General features: G+C 43.6%; 2 protein-coding genes across 4 annotated transcripts in view; one reads left to right on the plus strand and one right to left on the minus strand.

The window, feature by feature from the left end:
- Window positions 1-2,303: 2,303 nt before the first annotated feature.
- PRSS23 (serine protease 23) lies at window positions 2,304-12,002 on the minus strand. 2 transcript variants are annotated; one of them, XM_084759700.1, is made up of 2 exons: window positions 11,491-12,002; window positions 2,304-4,084 (listed from the first exon to the last, which is right to left on the minus strand). In XM_084759700.1, the coding sequence occupies exon 2, from the start codon at window positions 4,071-4,073 to the stop codon at window positions 2,928-2,930; it is 1,146 nt and encodes a 381-aa protein (XP_084615826.1). In that variant the 5' UTR covers window positions 4,074-4,084; window positions 11,491-12,002; the 3' UTR covers window positions 2,304-2,927. The 2 variants fall into 2 exon arrangements, with proteins under 2 accessions (XP_084615826.1, XP_084615825.1); XM_084759699.1 differs by lacking the exon at window positions 11,491-12,002 and adding an exon at window positions 10,955-11,123.
- The window catches only part of LOC311584969 (uncharacterized protein), a 69,378-nt gene continuing 52,678 nt past the window's right edge, over window positions 4,114-20,813 (plus strand). For both annotated transcript variants that reach the window (XR_014775058.1, XM_084759745.1), the window contains exon 1: window positions 4,114-5,030. The gene's annotated coding sequence lies outside the window, so the exon portion shown is untranslated. The remainder of the gene's footprint in view (window positions 5,031-20,813) is intronic.

The following is a 20,813-nucleotide window of genomic DNA, read 5'->3' on the forward strand; positions in this document are numbered from 1 at the left end:
CTTTAAGGCACTAGAGCTGGGCAGATGTGATCTATCCTAATCCTCCATGCTAGACTGGCTACTTCCCAGCCACACGCCATATTGGTCCTACCTGGGATGTTTCTGCTCCATCAGATCAGCCCTCCTCACCATGTCTTTTATTCACCTCTTCTTCTTTCTTCTTTCTCTTTTCTCTCCTCCACCTCATGGTCCTTACCTGATATCCTCCTCACTGGATGGGAAATCCAGCCTATCTCTTCTGCCTAGTAATTGGCTGTTTAGCTTCTTTATTAACCAATCAGAGACATTTGGGGAGCAAAGTTTACACAACATTGATCAGTGAACATGACATCACCCACGTCTGGACTGCAACCTGATCTCAGGGCACAGAATTCAGCATATGAATACACAGCACACCAGACCAACCCCCAACACAGAGATACTTACTCTTACTAAAATGCAGATTTAAAAATACTAACAGGTCTCTTTCTATAGTTTTTAGTATGAGAACAGGTATGTGACAGAGCATTAAGAGGCATCTCCCTCCCACTTGATGGCAGGACCCTTTTCAATTCTGACAGAAAATTTAAATAATTTTTATTTTAAAAATTTATATAATAAATTAAAATAACATGTGTTTAAGGGATATGCTTTAGGAACCATATTTCTACTACTGTGACAGTGTCTACAACTAATACAGGTATGATATTAATCACATTGCTACCAGAAGCTCATTCTTTCTACTGTGACACTTTTCTTTGCTGTGCTCTGTGTTTGCTGTGGTTGCATGTATGTGCATGTTTGTTATGTTTTCTGGAAAATGTATGTGCCAGGGAATGTGCATATGTAGGTTATGAAATCAACTCCAGGTATCTTCCTCCATCACTCTATCCTTTATCTGTTGAGGTAAGAATACTTGCTGAATGTGGGACTTGGTTCTGGCTAATCTAGCCTAAGTGGGACTGTAAGCTGCCCAGCTCTTCTGTGGGTCCCGGGGATCTGAACTCTGGTCCTTACACTTGCACACCAGGTACTGTGTCCACTGAGCCCTCTCCGCAGCTCTACCATTCCCTCTATGTTGGTACTCTTCTTTGGTATTTTGCATCTACTTGTACGCTAGAAACTGATATGATTTTTGGCTTGTGCTATTCTCTAATTGTATTTAAAAAAAAAAACCAAAATCTAAAACTCAAAGAGATTCATAAAAGGGGTATCTATTTTCAAAGGTTCCCACCCCCATCTCTTGGGCACATGTTTGAAAGCAAACGAAACTCCCTAGTACCAGTCACAGAAGTGGACGTGCCTCTTCGTTCTCAAGTTGGATGAGACTCCTGCTAGGTAGCAAAACAAATTGTACCGAACTCAGCAGATTCCCACCAGCACTGGAACTACAGGTGTGTGCAGCCGTGTCCCACTTTTTATGTGAGTGCTGGGATTTGAATCTGGGTTCACTTGCTTCCCAGCAAACAAACATTCCTAACTACTTACTTGTCCATCTGCCTCACCCCCCCCCATTTTTAAATTATATTTGTCTGTTGATGGAGGAATGCACTGATGTACATCTCTGGAGATCAAAAGGTCAACATGTGTGAGTCAGTTTTCTTCTTTCATGTTGGTCAGAGGAATCGAACTCAAGCTGTCAGGCATGCCAGCAAATACCTTTTCTGCTATGTCATCTCACCAACCATCCTCATTTTTTTTTTTTTTGACTGCTGTGCCTACAGCCTAGCAAGAGATTCCCTTTTAAGCTGAAAAAATAGTTATACAGGTTTTGTATAAAGCAACTTCCAAGCATTTTTTAAAATTATAAAATAAAGAGGGAAGGAGAGAGAGAGAGAGAGAGGGAGGGAGGGAGAAAGAGAAAGAGAGAGAGAGAAAGAGAGAGAGAAATTTGCAAATTAAATAAATATTCTCTGGAAACACATTGAAAACCAAGCAAAATAATTTTGGACTAGGCTGTGTGGCTATGCTAGGCTTCAAACAAGTGGTTATTTCTGCTGAGACATCTACAGAGCAATGCATCCATTGTTCTCTGGAATTTAATTCATTTTAAATCACTCATCCAAAGGATAAACTGTGAGATGTGCCACACTCTGGGCATAAAATGCAACTGTTTTTACCGCAGCCACAACTGTCAGCTGGGAAGCAATTCAGCCTACCCTAATTAGGCTCCACTCACTGTCTCCTGAGAAATGCTTAGCTTCAGATATGTGAGTAGAATCTTGCTAAATGGGAGGATTGGGGTAAATGACTTTTGCCTACCATGGTGTAATGGCAGGGTTTGCAGAGGCATATACAGACTTCCCACAAAGTAGAGCAATGGGTTTTGGAAGAAAAAGTTTTATTTTCAAAACTAAAAGCAGCATGGGAATTCTGTGTACTGTAAAATACAGTTTTTATATGTGTGTCAATTTAGCCAATAAATTATTCTTTCTCTTCAAGGACTACTAAGTAAATGTCTGAATCTAAAACATTATAACTGCCCATTGAAGTGCTTTGATCTCACCATCCAGAAACATTATAACCACACATTATAAAAATATCAATATATGACTCTCAAAAGAAAACACATACATATACAAACATAAGGATTCCTATTCCCCATATGCTACATATTTGATATAAACCTTTGAAGCAAGTTTGGGTAAGACAAAAAACTGAGAGTTTTCAGAAAACCAAAAGTTTAACTTAATTGCCAAATAGACCCTGCAGCCCCAAACATCAATATTTTTTCAAATCTCTATGCAAAAGTATGCTCTCTCTCAGACTGCTTAAATGCTATAACGCACACAACAGTTTTCAAATAATAAAGTCAATAATTTTGTCATTTGAATAATATTAGGTAAAAGATACTATGTGACACACACCCACAAGAGTCAACGATAAGAAGCTGGCCTCTCCCACAATGAGTGCAAAAAGGCCATCAAGTGCTGCCCGGAAGAAGCGCGTCACCCCTCCCTGCAGTCCAGGTAGTTTCCTTTAATCCAATAGCAAATCTGGGCGTACTTAAGAGGAGTGATTCGAACTGCCACATTGAAGTCCTGTGGGGAGCCATTCATGTCCACCCACTGGTGGCCAGAAAAGATGCCAATAATTTTCCTCTCCCATTTCTGCTGTGGCCTCTTCCACATCCTCACGTAGACCCCTGAACCACTGGCCCCGGGCTGGGCATCACACTGCTGATAGAGAAGGTCATAGGTCTCATCTTTGACATCACAGAAGCGGTACACCAAGTTGCCTGGCCGGTCGTTGTCATAACCGGAGAAGTGGATCCTGCCCCCTGGGAGCTGCTTGGCTGGAGGGCTGACCCCAATCTTCATGAACTTTCTTTTGTGGGGTTTCTTGAGTTCCAGAAGGGCGTAGTCATAATCCATGCCGATGTCATTGGCATTGCCCTTGATCCACCCCTTGGGCACATGGGTACGTTTCACCCGGATCCACTGAAATTTCATCTTGTCTGGCATGGCTGAGCTCGAGCTGTTGTCCCCTCCACCACCATCTTTGTATTTGGGCTTTAGGAAGCCCACTCGGAGTTTCTGCGTCCCTTTCACATAGGTTTTCCCATCGTGTATGCAGTGGGCAGCAGTGAGGACATGCTTCTCTGCCACCAGGGTGCCTGTGCAGCCCGTAGATAACTTCACCGATGTTGAAAAAGGGTAGTTGAGGAGAAAGTCCTTCCCAAAAATGCTAAACCTGCCATCATAGCCATAGATCTGCCTCTTCCTTCGAGATTTTCCCGTGGCCTCCGAGTCTCTGCCTTGTGCCCTTCCTTCACCATTGCTGAGGATGTAGATGCCAACCCGAGTCTCTGTGCGGCTGCCGTTGGCATAAAGGGTTTCATAGGAAAGGTACTGCTTGGCCTCTTCGTAGGTGGGCAGCGGTGTCCCCTTGTGACACTGGGGTCCACATGAGGAGGACACCTCCAGTTTGGCTTTGGCATCGAAGTCTGGCTTTGCTAAGTTGAGGGTAGACTGGGGCAAGACTACAGGGAGACGGTAAGCAGGCCAAGTGGGTTTCCATGGAACACTGTAGGGACTCACCTGCCTGAATACACAGAGCAAGGGGAGGACGAAGAGCCCTGGGATCCCGGCCATGCTGAGCGCTTCTGTAGAAACAAAGACAAGAAGTCAGTTGGACAAAGGGTATATACATTATAGTTCATTAACGGCAGCCCAGCCAAGCACAGCAGCACACTGGTCATGTTTCTGAGGCTGTGAGCCTTCCTCAGGTTTCCAGGGAGAGAATTCCCCAGGTAATGGTCTCGCATGCAAGCACTTGACCTTGGGATCATCCCACATCTGAGCCCCAAAGGAAACTGGCTGGTTTTTGCCTTCATGCTTAAGAAGTAATGGCCATGCCACGTTACAGGGCCACGTGTCCACAAGTTACCAGTACTCTGTGAACGTATGGCCAACTCTCTTTTTTTATGTGATTTTAAACATTCTTTCTACTTGATTATACACCATGTCTTCTATCTAGAGTGGGTCCTACCCACCGAACCCTGGCCTTTTTTCTTCTTTCGCATCTCTCATTCTGATTACAATAAGTTCTTACAGAATTTTCTGGACAACATGCTCATTTAGAGAGTAAATCTAAACCACGCACTTTACTGGGCAGCAAAGGCATCTGGGAGAGGTGGAGTCATACTAGGAATCTTATCTTTTCTACATTTGAAAGATGGCATGAGGATTTTTGCAGATTTTTGCTTTGAATTTGGAAAAAAAATGTTAGGCATTGCTATTGATCCAGCCCTTGGGAACAGGGGGGTACATTTCACCCAAAGCACTGAAGTTTCATATTCTAGGGCACGGCTGAAGCAGCTGCTGGCTCCTGAATCTCCATCTTTATACTTGCACACAAATAAATAATTGTAGACATTTGGATTATGCTGCAAAGTAAATGGATCGTTGTCAAAGATACCAAGTTTAACACTGTACCTAATAACTTTATGACTATTGGTGTTGATTATTTATTCAGCTGTCTGTATCTGTGTTTTCAGCTGCCTAGTGCCTTCAACTTGGACCTACGCTAGCATTTGAAAGAGCCATTGGGTAAGGGCTTGTGTTGTTGGAAGAGTAAATTAATGTTGGGGGTCAGGAAATATATTCCTTGAATGATGTATAGTGACTTCCAGTGACAGACGTGCATAGATGATACAGTCGCTTAGACAAAGGGTATGAAGCCGGATGTAAGAGGAGCAGGAGAGGTGCTCTACTGGAGGGAGGCATGGAAGTGAAAGGGCATCACATAAATCAAGAGACATAGGAAGGGACACTGAGAAGGAACAACATGCGGGAGTGGAGAGGTGTGCAACAGTGTGAGTCATTTCAGAAATCAGGTTCAGCTCAGCAGGGCTGGACAGAGAAGACAGCAGAGGCAGCAGGTGAGGATCCCATTGAGGAACACTATGTGGACTAAACGCAAGGGTACACATTTTCTCCTGAAAGATATATTAAAGCCGTGACCAACCATGCCCGGAGAAAGGCAATAACAAAGAGGGTTGGAAGGGCTTTCATCACTGCTCAAGCATCAGTGCGCTCTGACTGGCTCCCAATCTTCTGGTTCAGCTGACTCAGCGGGTAGGATAATTCATTCACAATCAGGCATCGCATAATGGGATGGGAGGGGTATTTCTTAAGAGGCCAGCTAAGGGAACAAAGCAGGAACAAGAGGAAATAGTAATTTCCTTATTTTTCACTCCCTTTCTCTTATAAGGTACTGACATATCGGCAACTTCTGGGTGCCAGTGCTTGCTTTACATAAGGCTCAAAACTCCATGATCTGACTTAGCCTATCTGAGCAAGTCAAGCCACATCCCCAATATACACACTAAATGTGTGTTCCCCATCCTGTGCAATGTCTTTTGCCTCGCTCCCTTGAAGTCTACTTCTTCCAGGGATAATTGAAATGGAGAAATGAAGGAATGAGGCCCTTTTTAAAAAAATCTGTTTTCTCAGGGTTTCCTAACTTCTTAAAATTCTACTTCTACCCATCTTTCTAAATAGTAAAGATTACTTTAGGAATCTTGTACTTAGGTACTCGGGGGAGGACATGCATTAAGCTGTTTCCTTATATCCTTGAAATCATGGAGAACATGAATATGTGCTTGTTGGGGACAATAACATCAGGACTGATGCTCCAAAGCGACCAGGGAAGGTGTGTTGATGCTAACAGAGTCCACTCTGCAATGGACAGCTAAGCAATGTGGTGGGAGATCTGTGGGGCATGGCCTCTGCCTGACTACACCCCTTCCTGGCTGAGGATGCAACTCTGGAGCACTCTTCGGTCTGTGCTCTGTGGCAGTTCCTGCCTTGCCACTCCACTCACACCAGAACCTCTGCCAAGTGTAATCTACTAAAGAAACCAGGTGTCTCCCTCGTAGAGTGCAACATAACTATCCTCTCTTTCCCTTGACTAATGTGGAGAGCGTTAATTCTGCTAAGCCCGATGCACCAAATTTCACTTAAGGAGACACAGAATCCAGAGGTCCAAGTTGTCAAGTGTCCCTGTTTTTAAGATATGACCATGTGGGGGAGAGTAGGCGATGAGACAACACTATGCCACACTCATTATAAGATACATAAAATACTTTCAGTGGACACGAGGACATGAAAGTTAAGATGTGCTAATACCAGAGCACGAAACTTTGAATTCCGATTCTAAAAGATAATTAGATAGTCTGAATTATCACCTGTACTAAAACTGCACAGCTAATTGTCTACAGCTGAATACACTTACATAAAAATATGAAATAGTTTATTTACAAGGGTGTCAGGGGAAAGAACGGCAGAAAAGCCCTGAAACACATGCAAACTACTGCAAACACATTTATTTTAAAAAAAAATCTGACTAGGAACTTTGCTTCAATGAATCTGTCTCCCAGGCAAAATTAAACCCTTTTCCCAAGTGCTTTGTCTACACAGCAAATCCCTATTTATTTAAAGAATACTTTCTAAGGTCCCAAAGTACAGCCTGTTTCACAAGTGCCAACACGACATCTCCCCTTAATCGGTGTTTGAAAAAGAATGAACGTGTTTAGAAACCAGTCAAGTGAACAGTACTGCATGGAGGGGTACCCAGTTTCCCCGGATTGGGGGTGCTGGGTTGTCAGTCAGCTTGGCTCATGTCCTGATAGCCTCTCAGTATAGAGGCTCAAATTCACTCCTTGGCAAAATGGTAGGTGACTACGTGCCAAGGACTTTGGAGATCACTTACAGATGAAAGGATGCTGAGGGTCTACTAAATGATAGGCTATTACCAATTCAGATGCCTAAACTGAAATTCTGATCACGTGGCCAGGAATCAGGGAGAAGCTGGCCATCTGTGGCAAAGACCATGCTATATCCACTCAGGGGAAGAACGCAGCTTTCTTCATAGAAGATCAGATTTGGGGGTACTTTGAAAGCACTGTTTTCTGTTAGCTTGAAACAAGGCTTTTAAGTTCCCAGTGTGGTTGAATTATAGTCACTGCTGTGATAAGACCTCGCACGAATGATCTTCATTTTCCTTAAGGTTTGAATGGTGCCTCTGAAAGTTAAAACTTCAAACAGAGAAAGGGATACAGACTTGAAGAAACTAACATGGGTCATTTTTCCAAATTGATTTGGAATATCTGGTGAGCAACTGAGATGTAAAGCTGGATGTAAAGTCACATGGACTTACACAGGCATCTGGTTATTAAGGTCACACACATCCAAAGGCATGTGCTTCGTCATCCTACTTAAGGTGATTTACACACAGACATTCAGGGATGTAAACAGATGTAACATACAAATTCTAGTCCCATAGCTGGGAACATGATACATGTGCCACTTAACTTTAAATCCTCTAATGCTTAAAAGTGGATCATCTTGTGCTCACAGAGCTGTTTGGAAAAACCAACATCTTTTTAAAGGAATGAAGATTTTCAAACCTTATCTTCCATATAGCTAAATCTGGAGGAAAAAAAATGTTAAGTCTCTCACATTCCATTTCTAGGAATGAAACTTTGCAGGATACAGATTCTTCATACAATGAATTATCTTCTAAGCTACCAAACTAAATGTTTTCATGCATTACTTCACCTAATGGCAAAGCAGAATGGAAAGGCAAGGTGAGCAGCTATTTTTTCCCCCACCAGGCTCAGTAATACACAAACTGCACTTCTTTTTCCAGCTCTGATTATCTGATTATCTGATTATCAAGAGGACTACACACTCCCTGCTCCACGCTGGTACTAGCCACTGTCTACCTGTCCAGTGTTTCAAAATATTTATACACCATAATATAAAATAAATTATATATAATATATACTATATAATATATCATTATCTATATCATATATTGTTATATAATAGCTAATATATTATATATCATATATACTTTATATATAATATAAAAATAATATACACCATAAGCCCAACAATAGTTTTATGGCAGAGGGACTTTGCACAGTAATCTTTCTGGGAACTGGGGCACTGGGATTGCCTTTTCTGATTCTCTACAAGAGAGACTTCAAAGCTGCAACCAGTCATTCTCCTCAAGGGGAGCAGTGTTTGAGAGAATGAGATAAGTCCTATAAGCAAACAAGTGCTATGAGGGAACGCCTAATTTTTCAGACATCCATTCTCTACTATACAAGGTATGACTTCCTGTGACCACAATAAAAGGAAGAGCGTACATGAAGGTGCTTAATCTAGACACCATTTGGAAGGATGACAAAGGGTCCTCCATGAGATCTGTAGCCAGGGATACTGAACAATGAGGCCCTGCTAATTCCCAAAGCAAATGCCTGAAAATGAGCAAAGCTCTGCAAATCCATGGAAGCCTGGCTTGCTCTCATTTTCCAGAGTCACATAACCCATTAAAGCAAAAACAGACCTAATCACATGGTAGCTTAAGAATGATGGTCTTGTAAGGAAACTGGAGGGGACTTAAGAAGCCCAGCAATTCAAAGACGACCTCGCGGTCACACAGCATTTAACTTCATCTCTATCAGGCAAAATGAACCACCCTCGTGATCCCAAGGCAACCTTGCAGCAGAGCAAGAACAGAGTGCATAAACTGTCAATGGTAGACCATGGGAAACAAATTCCCTGGAGCCATTTGGAATTAGGCCTGAATAATGCCTGGTGCACTTGCTCTTAAAGCAGCCATCCATTGAAGGGATGCTCAGAACCCGAGACTATTAAACTGCAGGCCCAGGCCAACAGTGTTCTCAGGCACACTAATGGGTGCTTTGGCACTGATGCCACAGGCAGAAAAGCACACCTACATTCACTGTCTGCCTGAATAGTCGTCAGTGAGGCAGAAATGAAAACCATATTAATTACCTTAGAAAATAGCTTCTTTCCCAGTTCAGATACAGCACGACAAGCTACCTACTGACTGTTTATAATAATGGGAAAATATAAGTGAAGGATTTACTCATATGCACATGGTGTGCATGTGGGCACAAACACTCAGAGGGAAATGAATATAGTACCTTCTGTGGAATCTACAGTCCCTTCAACCCACGTCCAATCCAGTCCTAAGAGATTCTTTCATCTATCCTCTGTCCTCTGTCCTCAGGTTCACCATCCCTCTTCCTCAGCCATACATGTGCTGGGATTCAGAGGCATGCAGTATTATGCATGTACTTCACTCCTAAGAGACTCCTAGGAAGACAGTTAATAGTTCTTCTAAATGCTCTCCTGCCCAAGAATACTCTTGAAACAATATCCTGATACTAACTTGCAGTAGTGTTTTTGGCTACAGCAAAGTTCAACTGTAAATTCAGTTCTTCCCCCAAGGCTGGATGAGGCAATTCTAGCATTGGCCTACCTGTCCCTAAGGAGTTTGCTAGGACCCCTAAAAAAAAGAGCTGGGAGAAAGAAATCCTATTTTAGCAGGGATACTGAATAACCTGGAGCTTTCCACCACCCACAGGCTGTTTCTGAATTCTCATAAGTGTCACCCAATGGGCAATAAACCAACCGGGATTTTTATCAGAGGCTTCTCTCAAGAGATGCTTTGAAGGAGGTGGGAGGGAGAGCCGGCCCCACTTCAGGAAGGGGGTGGTGTTGCTCCATCTAAACAAGACTTCCTCTTTTAAAGGTTCTAGGGGAGAGCCAGGCACTGTGGTACAGTACACGGTGGTGCTGTGAGTTTTAGGCCAGCCTGGTCTACAAAGTGAGTCCAGGACAGTCAAAGCTGGCTGTCCAGAAACCCTGTCTCGCAAAAATAAAACAAAACAACACACACACACACACACACACACACACACACACACACACACACACACACATGTTCTGGCAGAGGAAAAATCTTTTATTCCAAGGTTAACAATTTATGATAAATGGCTACAGGCTGAAGAACTATTTGCTTCCAACAAACGTTGATAGTTCAGGCAGTAATTTGTTTAGGTTTAGCAAGCTGCGGGGGGAAGTCATCACCCAGAACAGAGCCAGTTCCCAACCTGTGTTTGCTGACTTTTTCTTGCTTGTTAAGGTGTGCTCATAATCACGTGTCAGGTTAAAAATTAATTCTCAGAGCGTGATGGAATCAGATACAGTATGTGCAAAACTCAAGGAAAGCAAGTGATAGAGGTGGTGGTGGTGGTGGTGGTGGTGGTGGTGGTGGTGGTGGTGGTGGTGGTGGTGGTGGTGTGTATGTTCCTCAGGAGAAGGCAGGGGACTTGGAGGAGCTGGACAGTTTGCCAGACACTACTTGACTCCTACACAGCACCCTGCATCCAAGACAGCAGTTTCAAAGCCTTCTAGTCCCATCAACTTTACAAATGACACTGAGTGAATCCAAATGCCTCACAGCGTGCGTGCCCCGGGTGTGGGGGCTCTCTCACGCTCCAGTCCCAGCCTGGAGTCCGTGTGGAGGCACAGACGAAATTTCCGATGCCCCATGCAGCCATAACCACCCTACCCTAAGCGCACCCAGCCCTTTGTCCCGCCTCGGCACAGGTCTGAGTCCCCGGTAACAAGCTGGATGGCACTGCACTCACCCGCGTGGAGCAGCCCGTCCGGGCCGCGGCCTTTCGTTGCTCAGACAGGTGTGGGCGCCCGGAGATCACGCGCGGCTCCCATGCCTGCTCCGCTGCGCGACCGAGTGCGAGCTAGCTAGCCAGCAGCGCCCGCAGCGCCGGGTCCGCACTCCCCCTCCAGCAGCACCCCCCCCACACACCCCGCCGCCCGTCTCCCCGCCCCCCGCCCCGCCCCTGCTGTCGCCGCCCCTTCCCCTAGCAGCCTGCTACTAGCTTCAGCCTGCTATTATTCAGCGATCTCCTGTGTACCCTGCGGCCAGGCGCGCAGGTGGGTCTCTGCAACCGATCACCACCAGCCGGTTCGTGCCTCTTGATGTAGCTACACCTGGTCCTGCTAGGGACGCGTGCACCCTCTGGTTCTCGACAAAGCACACCGGGTTCTAGGGGTCTGCACTGCCTGAGTCTACAAAAGAGAGGTGCTCCAGCAAGGGCTGTCCCCTTCAGCCCTCCAGCACAGCGGGTGCACGGGGAGCTTCTGAGAAAGTTTGGGAACTTGCCTTCAACTTGTGAGCTCTTCACCCACGCACAGTCTCTGTGCAGCACCTTAAATAGTGATGGCAGCGCTCGTTCCCATCTTACCGCTGCTTCAAGAGCAGTTCTGGAGAAGAGCAGTTTGTAAAACAGAGGCTGGACTACCAAAGTTGCAGGCCCTGCAGTTCAAGCACTTGCGTGCGGGGCCCGGAGCACAGCAGGGGATTGAGGGCTTGGCAGCTTCCCAGGAGCTGGCTGGTGAAGTCCCTGGCCTGGTCTTCATTAGGGCACCAGGGCACCAGCTGGTGGAGCCACCTCCTAGCCTGTGGAGCCCGCGTCCCTAAATCACTCTGAGGAGTCCACAGCTGGGGGTCTTCCTTCAGGCCAGCTTGGTGACCTCACTATTTAAGCATCTAATCTTAAAGCCTCGGTAGTCTCTCACACACATCATGTTCTGTGAGCCAATCTTCCACGCAGGTCCTGAAGATGAAAAGGGCGAGGCTGCTGTGGCTTTCCCCTAAGGGCGGAGAGTCCTTGCTCGCAGTCAGACCGCTACTGAATACCAGGACAAGATTTTGCATAAAGGTTACTTTTTCCCCCTGTCAATCACAGAGGAGCTTTCCTTTTTCCTGTCAAAGCCTGCCCTCAGAAAGGGAGGGGCTAACATCCTATTCCATACCAGGATGTTAATGACAGACAGGCCCAGTGAGCTAGTGTTTGCCTTTGCCTCTAAACAGAAAAGACCAGAGCAAATGCACATCAGTGAGTGAGTGGTTTCCCAAACATAAAAGAAACTAGTGTTGTCCCTTACTTTAAAGGCAAAAATATTTTCTTAGGTCACTCAGTTTTGTCTTAAATTTTCTTTTAAAGCAATCCGTTAATGTGAATATATATATAAAACAAGTTTGAACAACTGAAGGACAAAACCAAAACTGATTTTTAATTTGAATTGAAAACTTATCTTCCAAAAAAGTACAATTTAGGCTAATACTGCTTCCTCAACTATTGACAGCATATGGCTGTTGACTGTCAGAGGGGTTCCCTTCAGTGTTCCGTAGAGCTACCACTCTTGTGGTGTGTGAGGTACCTTAAGGACTCTGTTTTCTTACTTCTGTTGTCTGCCCACTAAATTACCTTTGTTCTCCCTAGGTCTCTTTTTTATTACCATAACAATGAAAGGGGTGATCCCCCAAGGGCCAAAGGATAGCACACACAGACATGGAAAGCCAGATCCCTTCCTGGAGGTTTGTGGTGGTTTGAATGGGAAGCCTCCATAGCCTCTGGCATTTAAAATACTTGCTCCTCTCCTCCTCAGGGTGGTGGTGGTGTTTTGGTAGGCTTGGGAGGTGTGGCCTTGCCTGAGCCAGTGTGTCACCGGGGGTGGCCTTTGGGGTTTCAAAGTCTGGCACCGTTTCCAATTCACCTTCTCTGCTTTGGGATTTAAGATATGAGCTCTCAGCTTCCTGTTCCTGTTGACTTGCTTTGCCATCATGGACTCTAACTCTCTTTGAACCATTAGCCCAAAGAAACTCTTTTTTCTATAAGTTGCCTTGGCTCTGCCGCGTTGTCACAGCAAAAGGAAGGTAACTTAATACTGATGTTATCTCAATGATCCAGAATGTGCCTATGTTAATTTTTCAATCATAAACATAAAACAAGTTAAATTATGCATCTCCAAGGATTTATAGTTCCCAATGGAGCTATATTTATGGACTTGGAACTCCTTATGGCTAAACCAAGTAAAACGTAGTAGGGTTCAATTTGGGCACACAAATGACCAAGTCAAGAGAATTACTACCAAAACAACAAACAAACAAACAAACCCTCCAGCTTCATTTGCTCTTGGCTAACTTAAATATTAACTCTAGAGGTCACATAGCCATATGACGTGTTGTTAGCTGCTTGCTACCTGCTTCAATGCCGAAGCTCTTATGATATGTAGGCAGACAGAGTTATTGGCTATAGCACTTTACAGAAACATGCAGGCGCTGGGCATAAGCTGAGGACTATAATGAGATGAAAGTCTTGGCCTCTCTGTTTTTATATCAGGAGTATCCCCAGCCTTGGAATTGTGGGCTACTCAGCTCTACATGTAAACACACTGAGAACTATTTTGCCCAACACTGCAATGCAGGGTTAACTTGACCTACTTGCCTGTGGAGCTGATAGGGGTTCTTTTACCCCGCCCTTGTACTTTCTCACAACCTCAAGCCTTTCTCGTCACCTTGAGGCTCAGATCAAACCATGGAAAGCAGAGTGTTCAAGCAAGATGATGACAGGACCAACAGAAGGGACTCAGTCAGTCTTAATGTAAGCAAAGTCTTAAGCCAAGAGGTGGTGGCATACACCTTTAGTCTTAGCTTTCTGGAGACAGAGGCAGGAGGATCTCTGAGTTCAAGGCCAGCCTGGTCTACAGAATGACTTCCAAAACAGCCAAGGCTACACACACACACACACACACACACACAGAGAGAGAGAGAGAGAGAGAGAGAGAGAGAGAGAGAGAGAGAGAGAGAAAGAAAGAAAGAAAAGCTCTTTTGACTAATGCACAATTTTCAAACTTTAGCCTATTCTTTCCCAAAATTAAAGAAAAGCTTGTTGCTTCCTCTGTTGAGTGGAGCAGATTGATCAACTCCTTTGTTATCCCAATAACTCAGTGCTGCTGTTTCTATGTCACAAGGTCCCACAGCTATGTGTGGGTATGATGCCAGACCCTGCTACTTACTAGCTATGTGGCGTTTGTCATAACCTTTCTCCACTGTAGTAGCCTCTTTTACACAACCAGAGCTTCTGGGGTCATTTTAAAGGTTGAACAGATCAGTGTACAGAAAGTGCTTTAGAACAGTTTTGTACATGCAGAGACTAGCTAATAAACATTAGCTGTGACTATTCCACTGTGCAAAAAGTCAGTGGTTTGAAGCATTATCTTCCAGCACTACCTCAGCCCATGTTGACATCCATTTTTCTTAACGGTGATAATTTTCAAAGTAGAGCCACAGAGAACAAATATTACTCCCATCAATCATAAAGAGAAGCCGAGTCACAGAAGACCTAAGAACACATCCCTCTCTCAGGCAGTTCTAGGTGCTATTGCCTTCTCCCCAAACAGCTAACAAACAAACAAGAGTTCTCAGTTCTGATGGACATACAGAGGGTCCAGGGCGTACCTATGACTCACTGGCTTTAGATGTTTCCTAGGTTTGTTATAGAAAAATAGTTGGCTCTTCGATCATCTCTATGATGGCCATATGGACAGCAACATGATGGATTTGTAGAGTACCTTGACCTTTGAGAGAAACGTGCTGGGTAAACAGCAGGTGTTCTTATTCTGAGCATAGATGTTTGCTTTTTTCTTTTTCTGTACATGTCCATCTTCCCCCCAGGGGGAAAAAACCCCAACCCCCCTCACTGCATTTTCAAACCTTTTTATGTGCACTGCAATTGAGGAGTTAAAAGTGCACTCAGGGTAAACTTAAAGTTTACTGTCTGTCCATTCTGTTTAAAATTTCTGGGGATGTGGGGCACAGTAAGCAAATGCCCCCAACCTTTTTGGTGTAGGACATTAAATGCTATGGACATAAAACAAAGTGCAACGCAAGGAAAAGGGGAAATATAGTCTAGAGCAAGGAACAAACATGAGCTAGAAAATGTGACAGAGAGAATCATTGGTTCTTTTATGCCAGGTCGAAGGCTTCCCCTAAGCTATGGAATTTGAGCTGAAGCTCAAAAGGTATGGGACCTGGGAGTTTCATTTTATTTTATTTTTTCCCCACTTTGACGTGATGGAGATTGGATACAGCTCACACTGGCTTAAAGCTTTACCAATGTGATACATCCTCACGTTCCAGGCAAAGTGTTAATATGCATCATCTTACTGCATCTAGAGAACCACACTGCAATAGGATGAGAAGAGGATCTCCACAGTATAAATGAGAATTCTGGAGGATGGAGGGAGCAGAGCTAGGACTCGCCTGTAAAGATTATGGGTGTGTCCCTTAAACGCACACAATCTGCTTGGGGTGTGGAGTACATTTTATTACCTGTAATCTTCAAGATAAACAGAGAAAGAGAGGAATGTTAGTCTGTCATATGACCTCGCAAAAGAGCACCATAGACTGGGTAACTTATAATGAATAGAAACTCGCTTGGCTTATGCGTCTAGTGGCTGAGAAATCTAAGATGGAGGTGTCACTGCTCCTATGAGGCACTGGGCATCGTGTGTCGAGATAAGAACAAACATGGCTGGCTCGCTCCCATAGCAAATGAAGCCTCACAACAAAAATCCTATTTCCTCCATTATATTAGTTCACTTCCTGAGGCATCCACCTCATAGTGGTCCCACTAATTACACTGAGAATTCAGAGATTCAGGGACCACGGTTTTCTCCATTTTGCAGGCAAGACAGACACTGAAGTTTAGAGCATTCAGTTAGGAGCCTGAGCTCTGCTCATGGCGGAGACTTCTGCTGGGCTGTCTCATACCTTAGCTGAGAGTCTGTACTGCCCCCACGACCCTCTTTTTCTAGTGCTTCCAATAAGGAGCTGAGGTGGCTGCTGCTGCTGCTGCTGCTGCTGCTGCTGCTGCTGCTGCTGCTGCTGCCTCTCCAACTCTCAGTGTCCTCTTGCAAGCACCTTTCCCTAGTTGTGTAGCTGCTCATCATCTTGTTAAATGGCCTCGCATTAGCTGATGAAATGGAACCAATTGACAATTGGAAACTAGAGCCACGGGACCACGAGAGACCCAACACTAGCTCTAAACCTCGAGGCTCAATTTAGGGATTATTTTGTATGAGGAGGCCAGGATCCATCCACAGCCTCAGCAAGTCAGTCAGTTGTAAATTATCAACCAGGTCACACCAGAGGAGCTCTATTTCATGACCAAAACACTCTACAGTATATGTATATATAGAAGCACCACACACTACCCACAAACCCGTACAATGTTTATGTATTAATGTAACATTTAAACATAATTTAAGTGAAAATCACTTCCACATGTTTTCTTACTACTTTGGTGACTTGCACACAGCGTTAGTTTGCTCAGTAAGTGGGTGTTGTGAGCTCCACATAGTGAATGAGAAGAAGGCTAGAATGAGAGATAAGCAGATGGGGGGGTGGGGGTGGGGTACAGGGGGGGCGGGGGGTGGAGGGGAGGGAGGTCTTCAAAACCACGAAGGAGTTGTGTTCTCAAGTAAATCACCTTGCTTGGACTTCCCTTGCTCACTGTTCTTGGTCTCTCATCTGCAATTAGAGCTCCTAGTGATGCCCTCTCAGAGTCTCAGAGTCTCAGAGTCTGAGACATTCGGAAGCGGGTTGGGGGAAAGCACACCGTTAAAAAAAAAAACAACTTTATCCATCCACAGGGTTTGCTGTGTGGAGACCTAAACCATAGAAGAGTGTGGAGTGCTAGAGTCAGGCTGACAAGTTAGAACTCAATTGCCTGTTGGGTGACATCAGTGAAGGGTGCAACGCCCTATGTCTCACTTCTCTCACCTGTCCTAACCAAGGACTGCTTAAGGAGCTCGTCGATACAAAGCGCTCAACACAATACCCAGCCTGAGACACGCTCCACATTTATATCAGCTGTGGCTATGGGGAATAAGCCTCATCATTGCTATCATGAGTGTCCATTAAATGTTTCTAAAGTTATCAATCCTAAACATTTCACCCAAAATGTCTAAGAGTAAATTAATTCAAGTCCCTGGTCCATCCTCAGATACTTTTATTGATGTGATCTACAAGTGAGAATGCTTCTTTTAATATTTAATTTAGGAAATAATTACAGATTTGGGTTTTACATTCGTGGCTCCCCTTCTAATATTCTCTATGACATCATCAACTTATCTAGTCAACAAATATCTATTAAACCACTAAAGCTAACATGTCTTTATCCTTATATTTATTAGTGTCATAAGGGCAGAAATTGAAATTTTTCTTACAATGCTATACTTAAAACCTTATGCAGTTTTTTAAAAGAGCATAATTAAATAAAGAAAATGAACAAGGTGAACCACTAACAATATAAAAATCTTTCAAGTATCCAGTAAAACAAAGCAAATATATTAAAACTTTAAAAATTCCTAGTTTTGTTAGAGATTATGCATTACAAGTGTTTAAAAATAAATGCTATATCTCACCGAATACAGACACATGAAAGTGTGAAATATAAATGTAACATACATGTACTATTAAATATTAAATATTCAAAGTGGGACTCAGTGACAAGAAGAAGCTGCAAGGCTAAGGAATGAAGTTTTCTTCATTCTAACCCTACTGTGAAGACCAGATTGAGCTAAACTGCCTAGAAATAGAGCAGATTTGGGTGCTGGTGATCTCCTGTGTTCTGTGGGCAAAAATTAGAAACACTTTAAAATAAATACATGTTTCTCATTTTCTTTGGTCAAATTTGAAAAGTCTCCAGAGGCCAACACTGGGTTTCTTTGGTGTATCCTAACTCTATAAAGAGTCTCATGATTAAGAACAAAAGAGAAAGCAAAGATTTTTTACATTACAAAAGTTTCTCTCAAATTAGAAAGCATTTTTAAAAAATTACTTTGTTTCCAATTTATGATTATATTTATCCACAAATACTGGCGTCTCTCTCTTCTCTCTTACAAGAAAACAAGCTTTTATGTGGTTAAGTACAGAGTCTGAATGCTTGGATTCAGTGTCTTTCATGGGACTGCTTTTCTGTCTGGAAAATTCTACTCACCCTTCAAGCTCAGCCATCAGCTTGTCTCTGAAGGCTCCCAAGCCCTCGGGGGATGGATGTTTAAGATCATTCTTTACTGTCAGGGAACTGTATGAAAATAGCATCTTCTGATCGTGTGTATTTTCACGTTGATGTTCACGTGGTCCAGAGCACCTCATGAACAGGGATTCCGTATTGTTTCCTTGTGTAGTCTGAAACCTCCTCCTTTATAGTAGAGCCAAGAACTCCTAGTAAAGGTTTAATTGATTTGTATACAAACAACAATTGATGAATTAATAGATAGCATTTTAATTAGCTAAAAATGTTACAGCTAAAATAATCTGAATAGCTAGCCATAAAGAGCAGGACATAACATATGTGAAATTTTAATGTTGGAGTTTTAATACTGTCCAATATGTAAATAAGTCCAAACCCCTGTTTAAATTCTGGTCACCATTATTTCCTTACAAGTCATATAGAGATGATAAATTCAACTTCATTTCTTCTACTGTTGAATTCTAAGTGGCATTTGTCCATGACTTGAGACTTCCCAATGGACTCTTTTCCAAGGAGGAGCTGAATTCGGGTGCCCCATTGTGTTCTGCATTGCTCTACCAAGATGAACAGTGTCATAGAATCAATCCTATTGGACAATATGTATTCTTTAAATATCACACCTCCCACACCTTCTTGTAGGTATTAACAGGTTATCTTCGAAAATAAAGGTTAATTCAATGTGTTCATAAGCATCCTAAATGCTCTGAGAAGTTCTGAATAAACTAATCTTGTTCAGTTCATTTACACAGAGGTACCCACTCTTACATGACGAGGAGCTTATAACTTTTTCCAATATGATAATAATGTTTTACAGGCCAATAAGGTTCTAAAGAAGGCAATTTGGGAAACACCACCTCTAAGTGTACTCCACTCCAGAGACTGAGCCACTTCTGTTCTAAAATGTGGTCTGCACCCCCCATACTGTTTCTGCTCGTATTTGAAACACTATTTCAACCCCTCGTGTCTGTGTTCTAACCATTTTTAAAGGCCTAACCCAGTGTCCATTCTCTAGAAAATATTTTTATCAGCCCGTGATTTCCTGTACTGATTTTCTACAACTTTCTAATTTTTAAAAAAATTTTTTCTCTCTTTTATTATCATTTTAGTTTCCCATTCCCCGGATGTTAAATAGTGGGTTTTCGCCTAAGATTTCAATCTCTCCCACACACTACTTTACACTAGGCATATCAGTAAGCGACTTGGCAGGAACACAGTTCATCCGAGATGGGTTCAAATGAAGAGATTCTAACAAAGTGCCTACTGGTAGAGGCGAGGAGAGGGTTGAGGAGTGAAACAGGAAACCCTACCCCCACCCCCACCCCCGGAATACAGCAGTGGTGCTATGTCATCAGTAGGCTGGGGGAGGGGGAGAAGGGACAAAACCCCAGGTGAGCAGGCTTACCAAGCCTGCCTGGAGTTATTGCCAAGTCCACAGAAAGATGCGGCTGCTCAGAGAAACTGGTCCCCAGGAAAGAAGGGAGGAGCATGGGAGGAGTGCCCCAGCAGAGAGCTCCTTCGTTGTTCTCTGATATCCTGGATCTACCAGCATGAGCTTGCAAGGCAGCCAGGCCAGCTGTCTCTAAGTTTCTACATCCTGGACATGGAGCAGGGGCAGTGAATGGTGGATAACACACGAGAGAGACGCCAACTGAGTAACCAGCACGCTAAGAGCCAAACAAGGTTATGGCCGGTACCTACCTCATAGAACCGTATTGATTAAATTAGGCAACACATAAAACATTAACGTATTGAACGACTGATTCTCCATTTTAACTACTCATTATTCTTATTATCACAAAAAAACCTCTATGAATAATTATTACCTAAGAGCTAACAGAGAAGACATCGTGTCTTAGTGTTTACACTTGTACACCCAGCATAGAGACAAATAATTGGTGTCACTGGTGATGGAGGTCATAGAGCAGGGGACAGGGAGACATTTTAAGGAGAGGCGGCAGGGAATGTTTGGCTATTTTGTCTGAAGTTTTTAGTCAATCTGACCTTGGCATAGACAGCAACAAACTGAACTTGAGGCAGCTCTTGCTTGGACAAACTATCCCTGCCCTTTTTTTTAGATAATCCAAGGCCTTGGGTTTTCCTTTGTTTCTGTAGAGGTGAAAGTTGCTGAAAAGCTGGCTTGCTCTGAGCACCCAGAGCCATGAAGGGAAGTGGCAGCCATGAGTTACACTTTTGAGCTTCCCTGCCAATTCTACAAATGTCACTGTTTCGTTTTGTGTTCAACCTGTGCTAAAGCCTGTGTTGGACTTTGTGTGTGTGTTTACACAACAAGTATTAGGCTCCTCGGTGGCATTGTGAACACTGCTGTTGATTGTTGATCTTCCTCCGCCATCTTAATATCTCCTTCCCCAATACCCCAGCTGCACCCCAACCCCCAGCCGCACCCCAACCCCCAGCTGCCTTTCTGCTTTTGTGTCACTTGTGTCCCTTTACCACTCACATACTTCAAAACCTCATTTCACCCCCCTGCAGCCTTTTTTCTAGATTCATGACCAATAACCACAACCACTCTTATATATTTATATATTTTATATGTATATGTTACATAATATATAGTGCCATACAAGAAGCATTACAAGCTAGG

The sequence above is a fragment of the Acomys minous genome (genome assembly GCF_964271855.1).
Source record: "Acomys minous genome assembly, chromosome: 2".
Classification (NCBI taxonomy): Eukaryota; Metazoa; Chordata; class Mammalia; order Rodentia; family Muridae; genus Acomys; species Acomys minous.

Excerpts from the sequence above, each read along its gene's own strand:
- PRSS23 (XM_084759700.1), bottom strand. The coding sequence starts at position 4,073 with ATGGCCGGGATCCCAGGGCTCTTCGTCCTCCCCTTGCTCTGTGTATTC.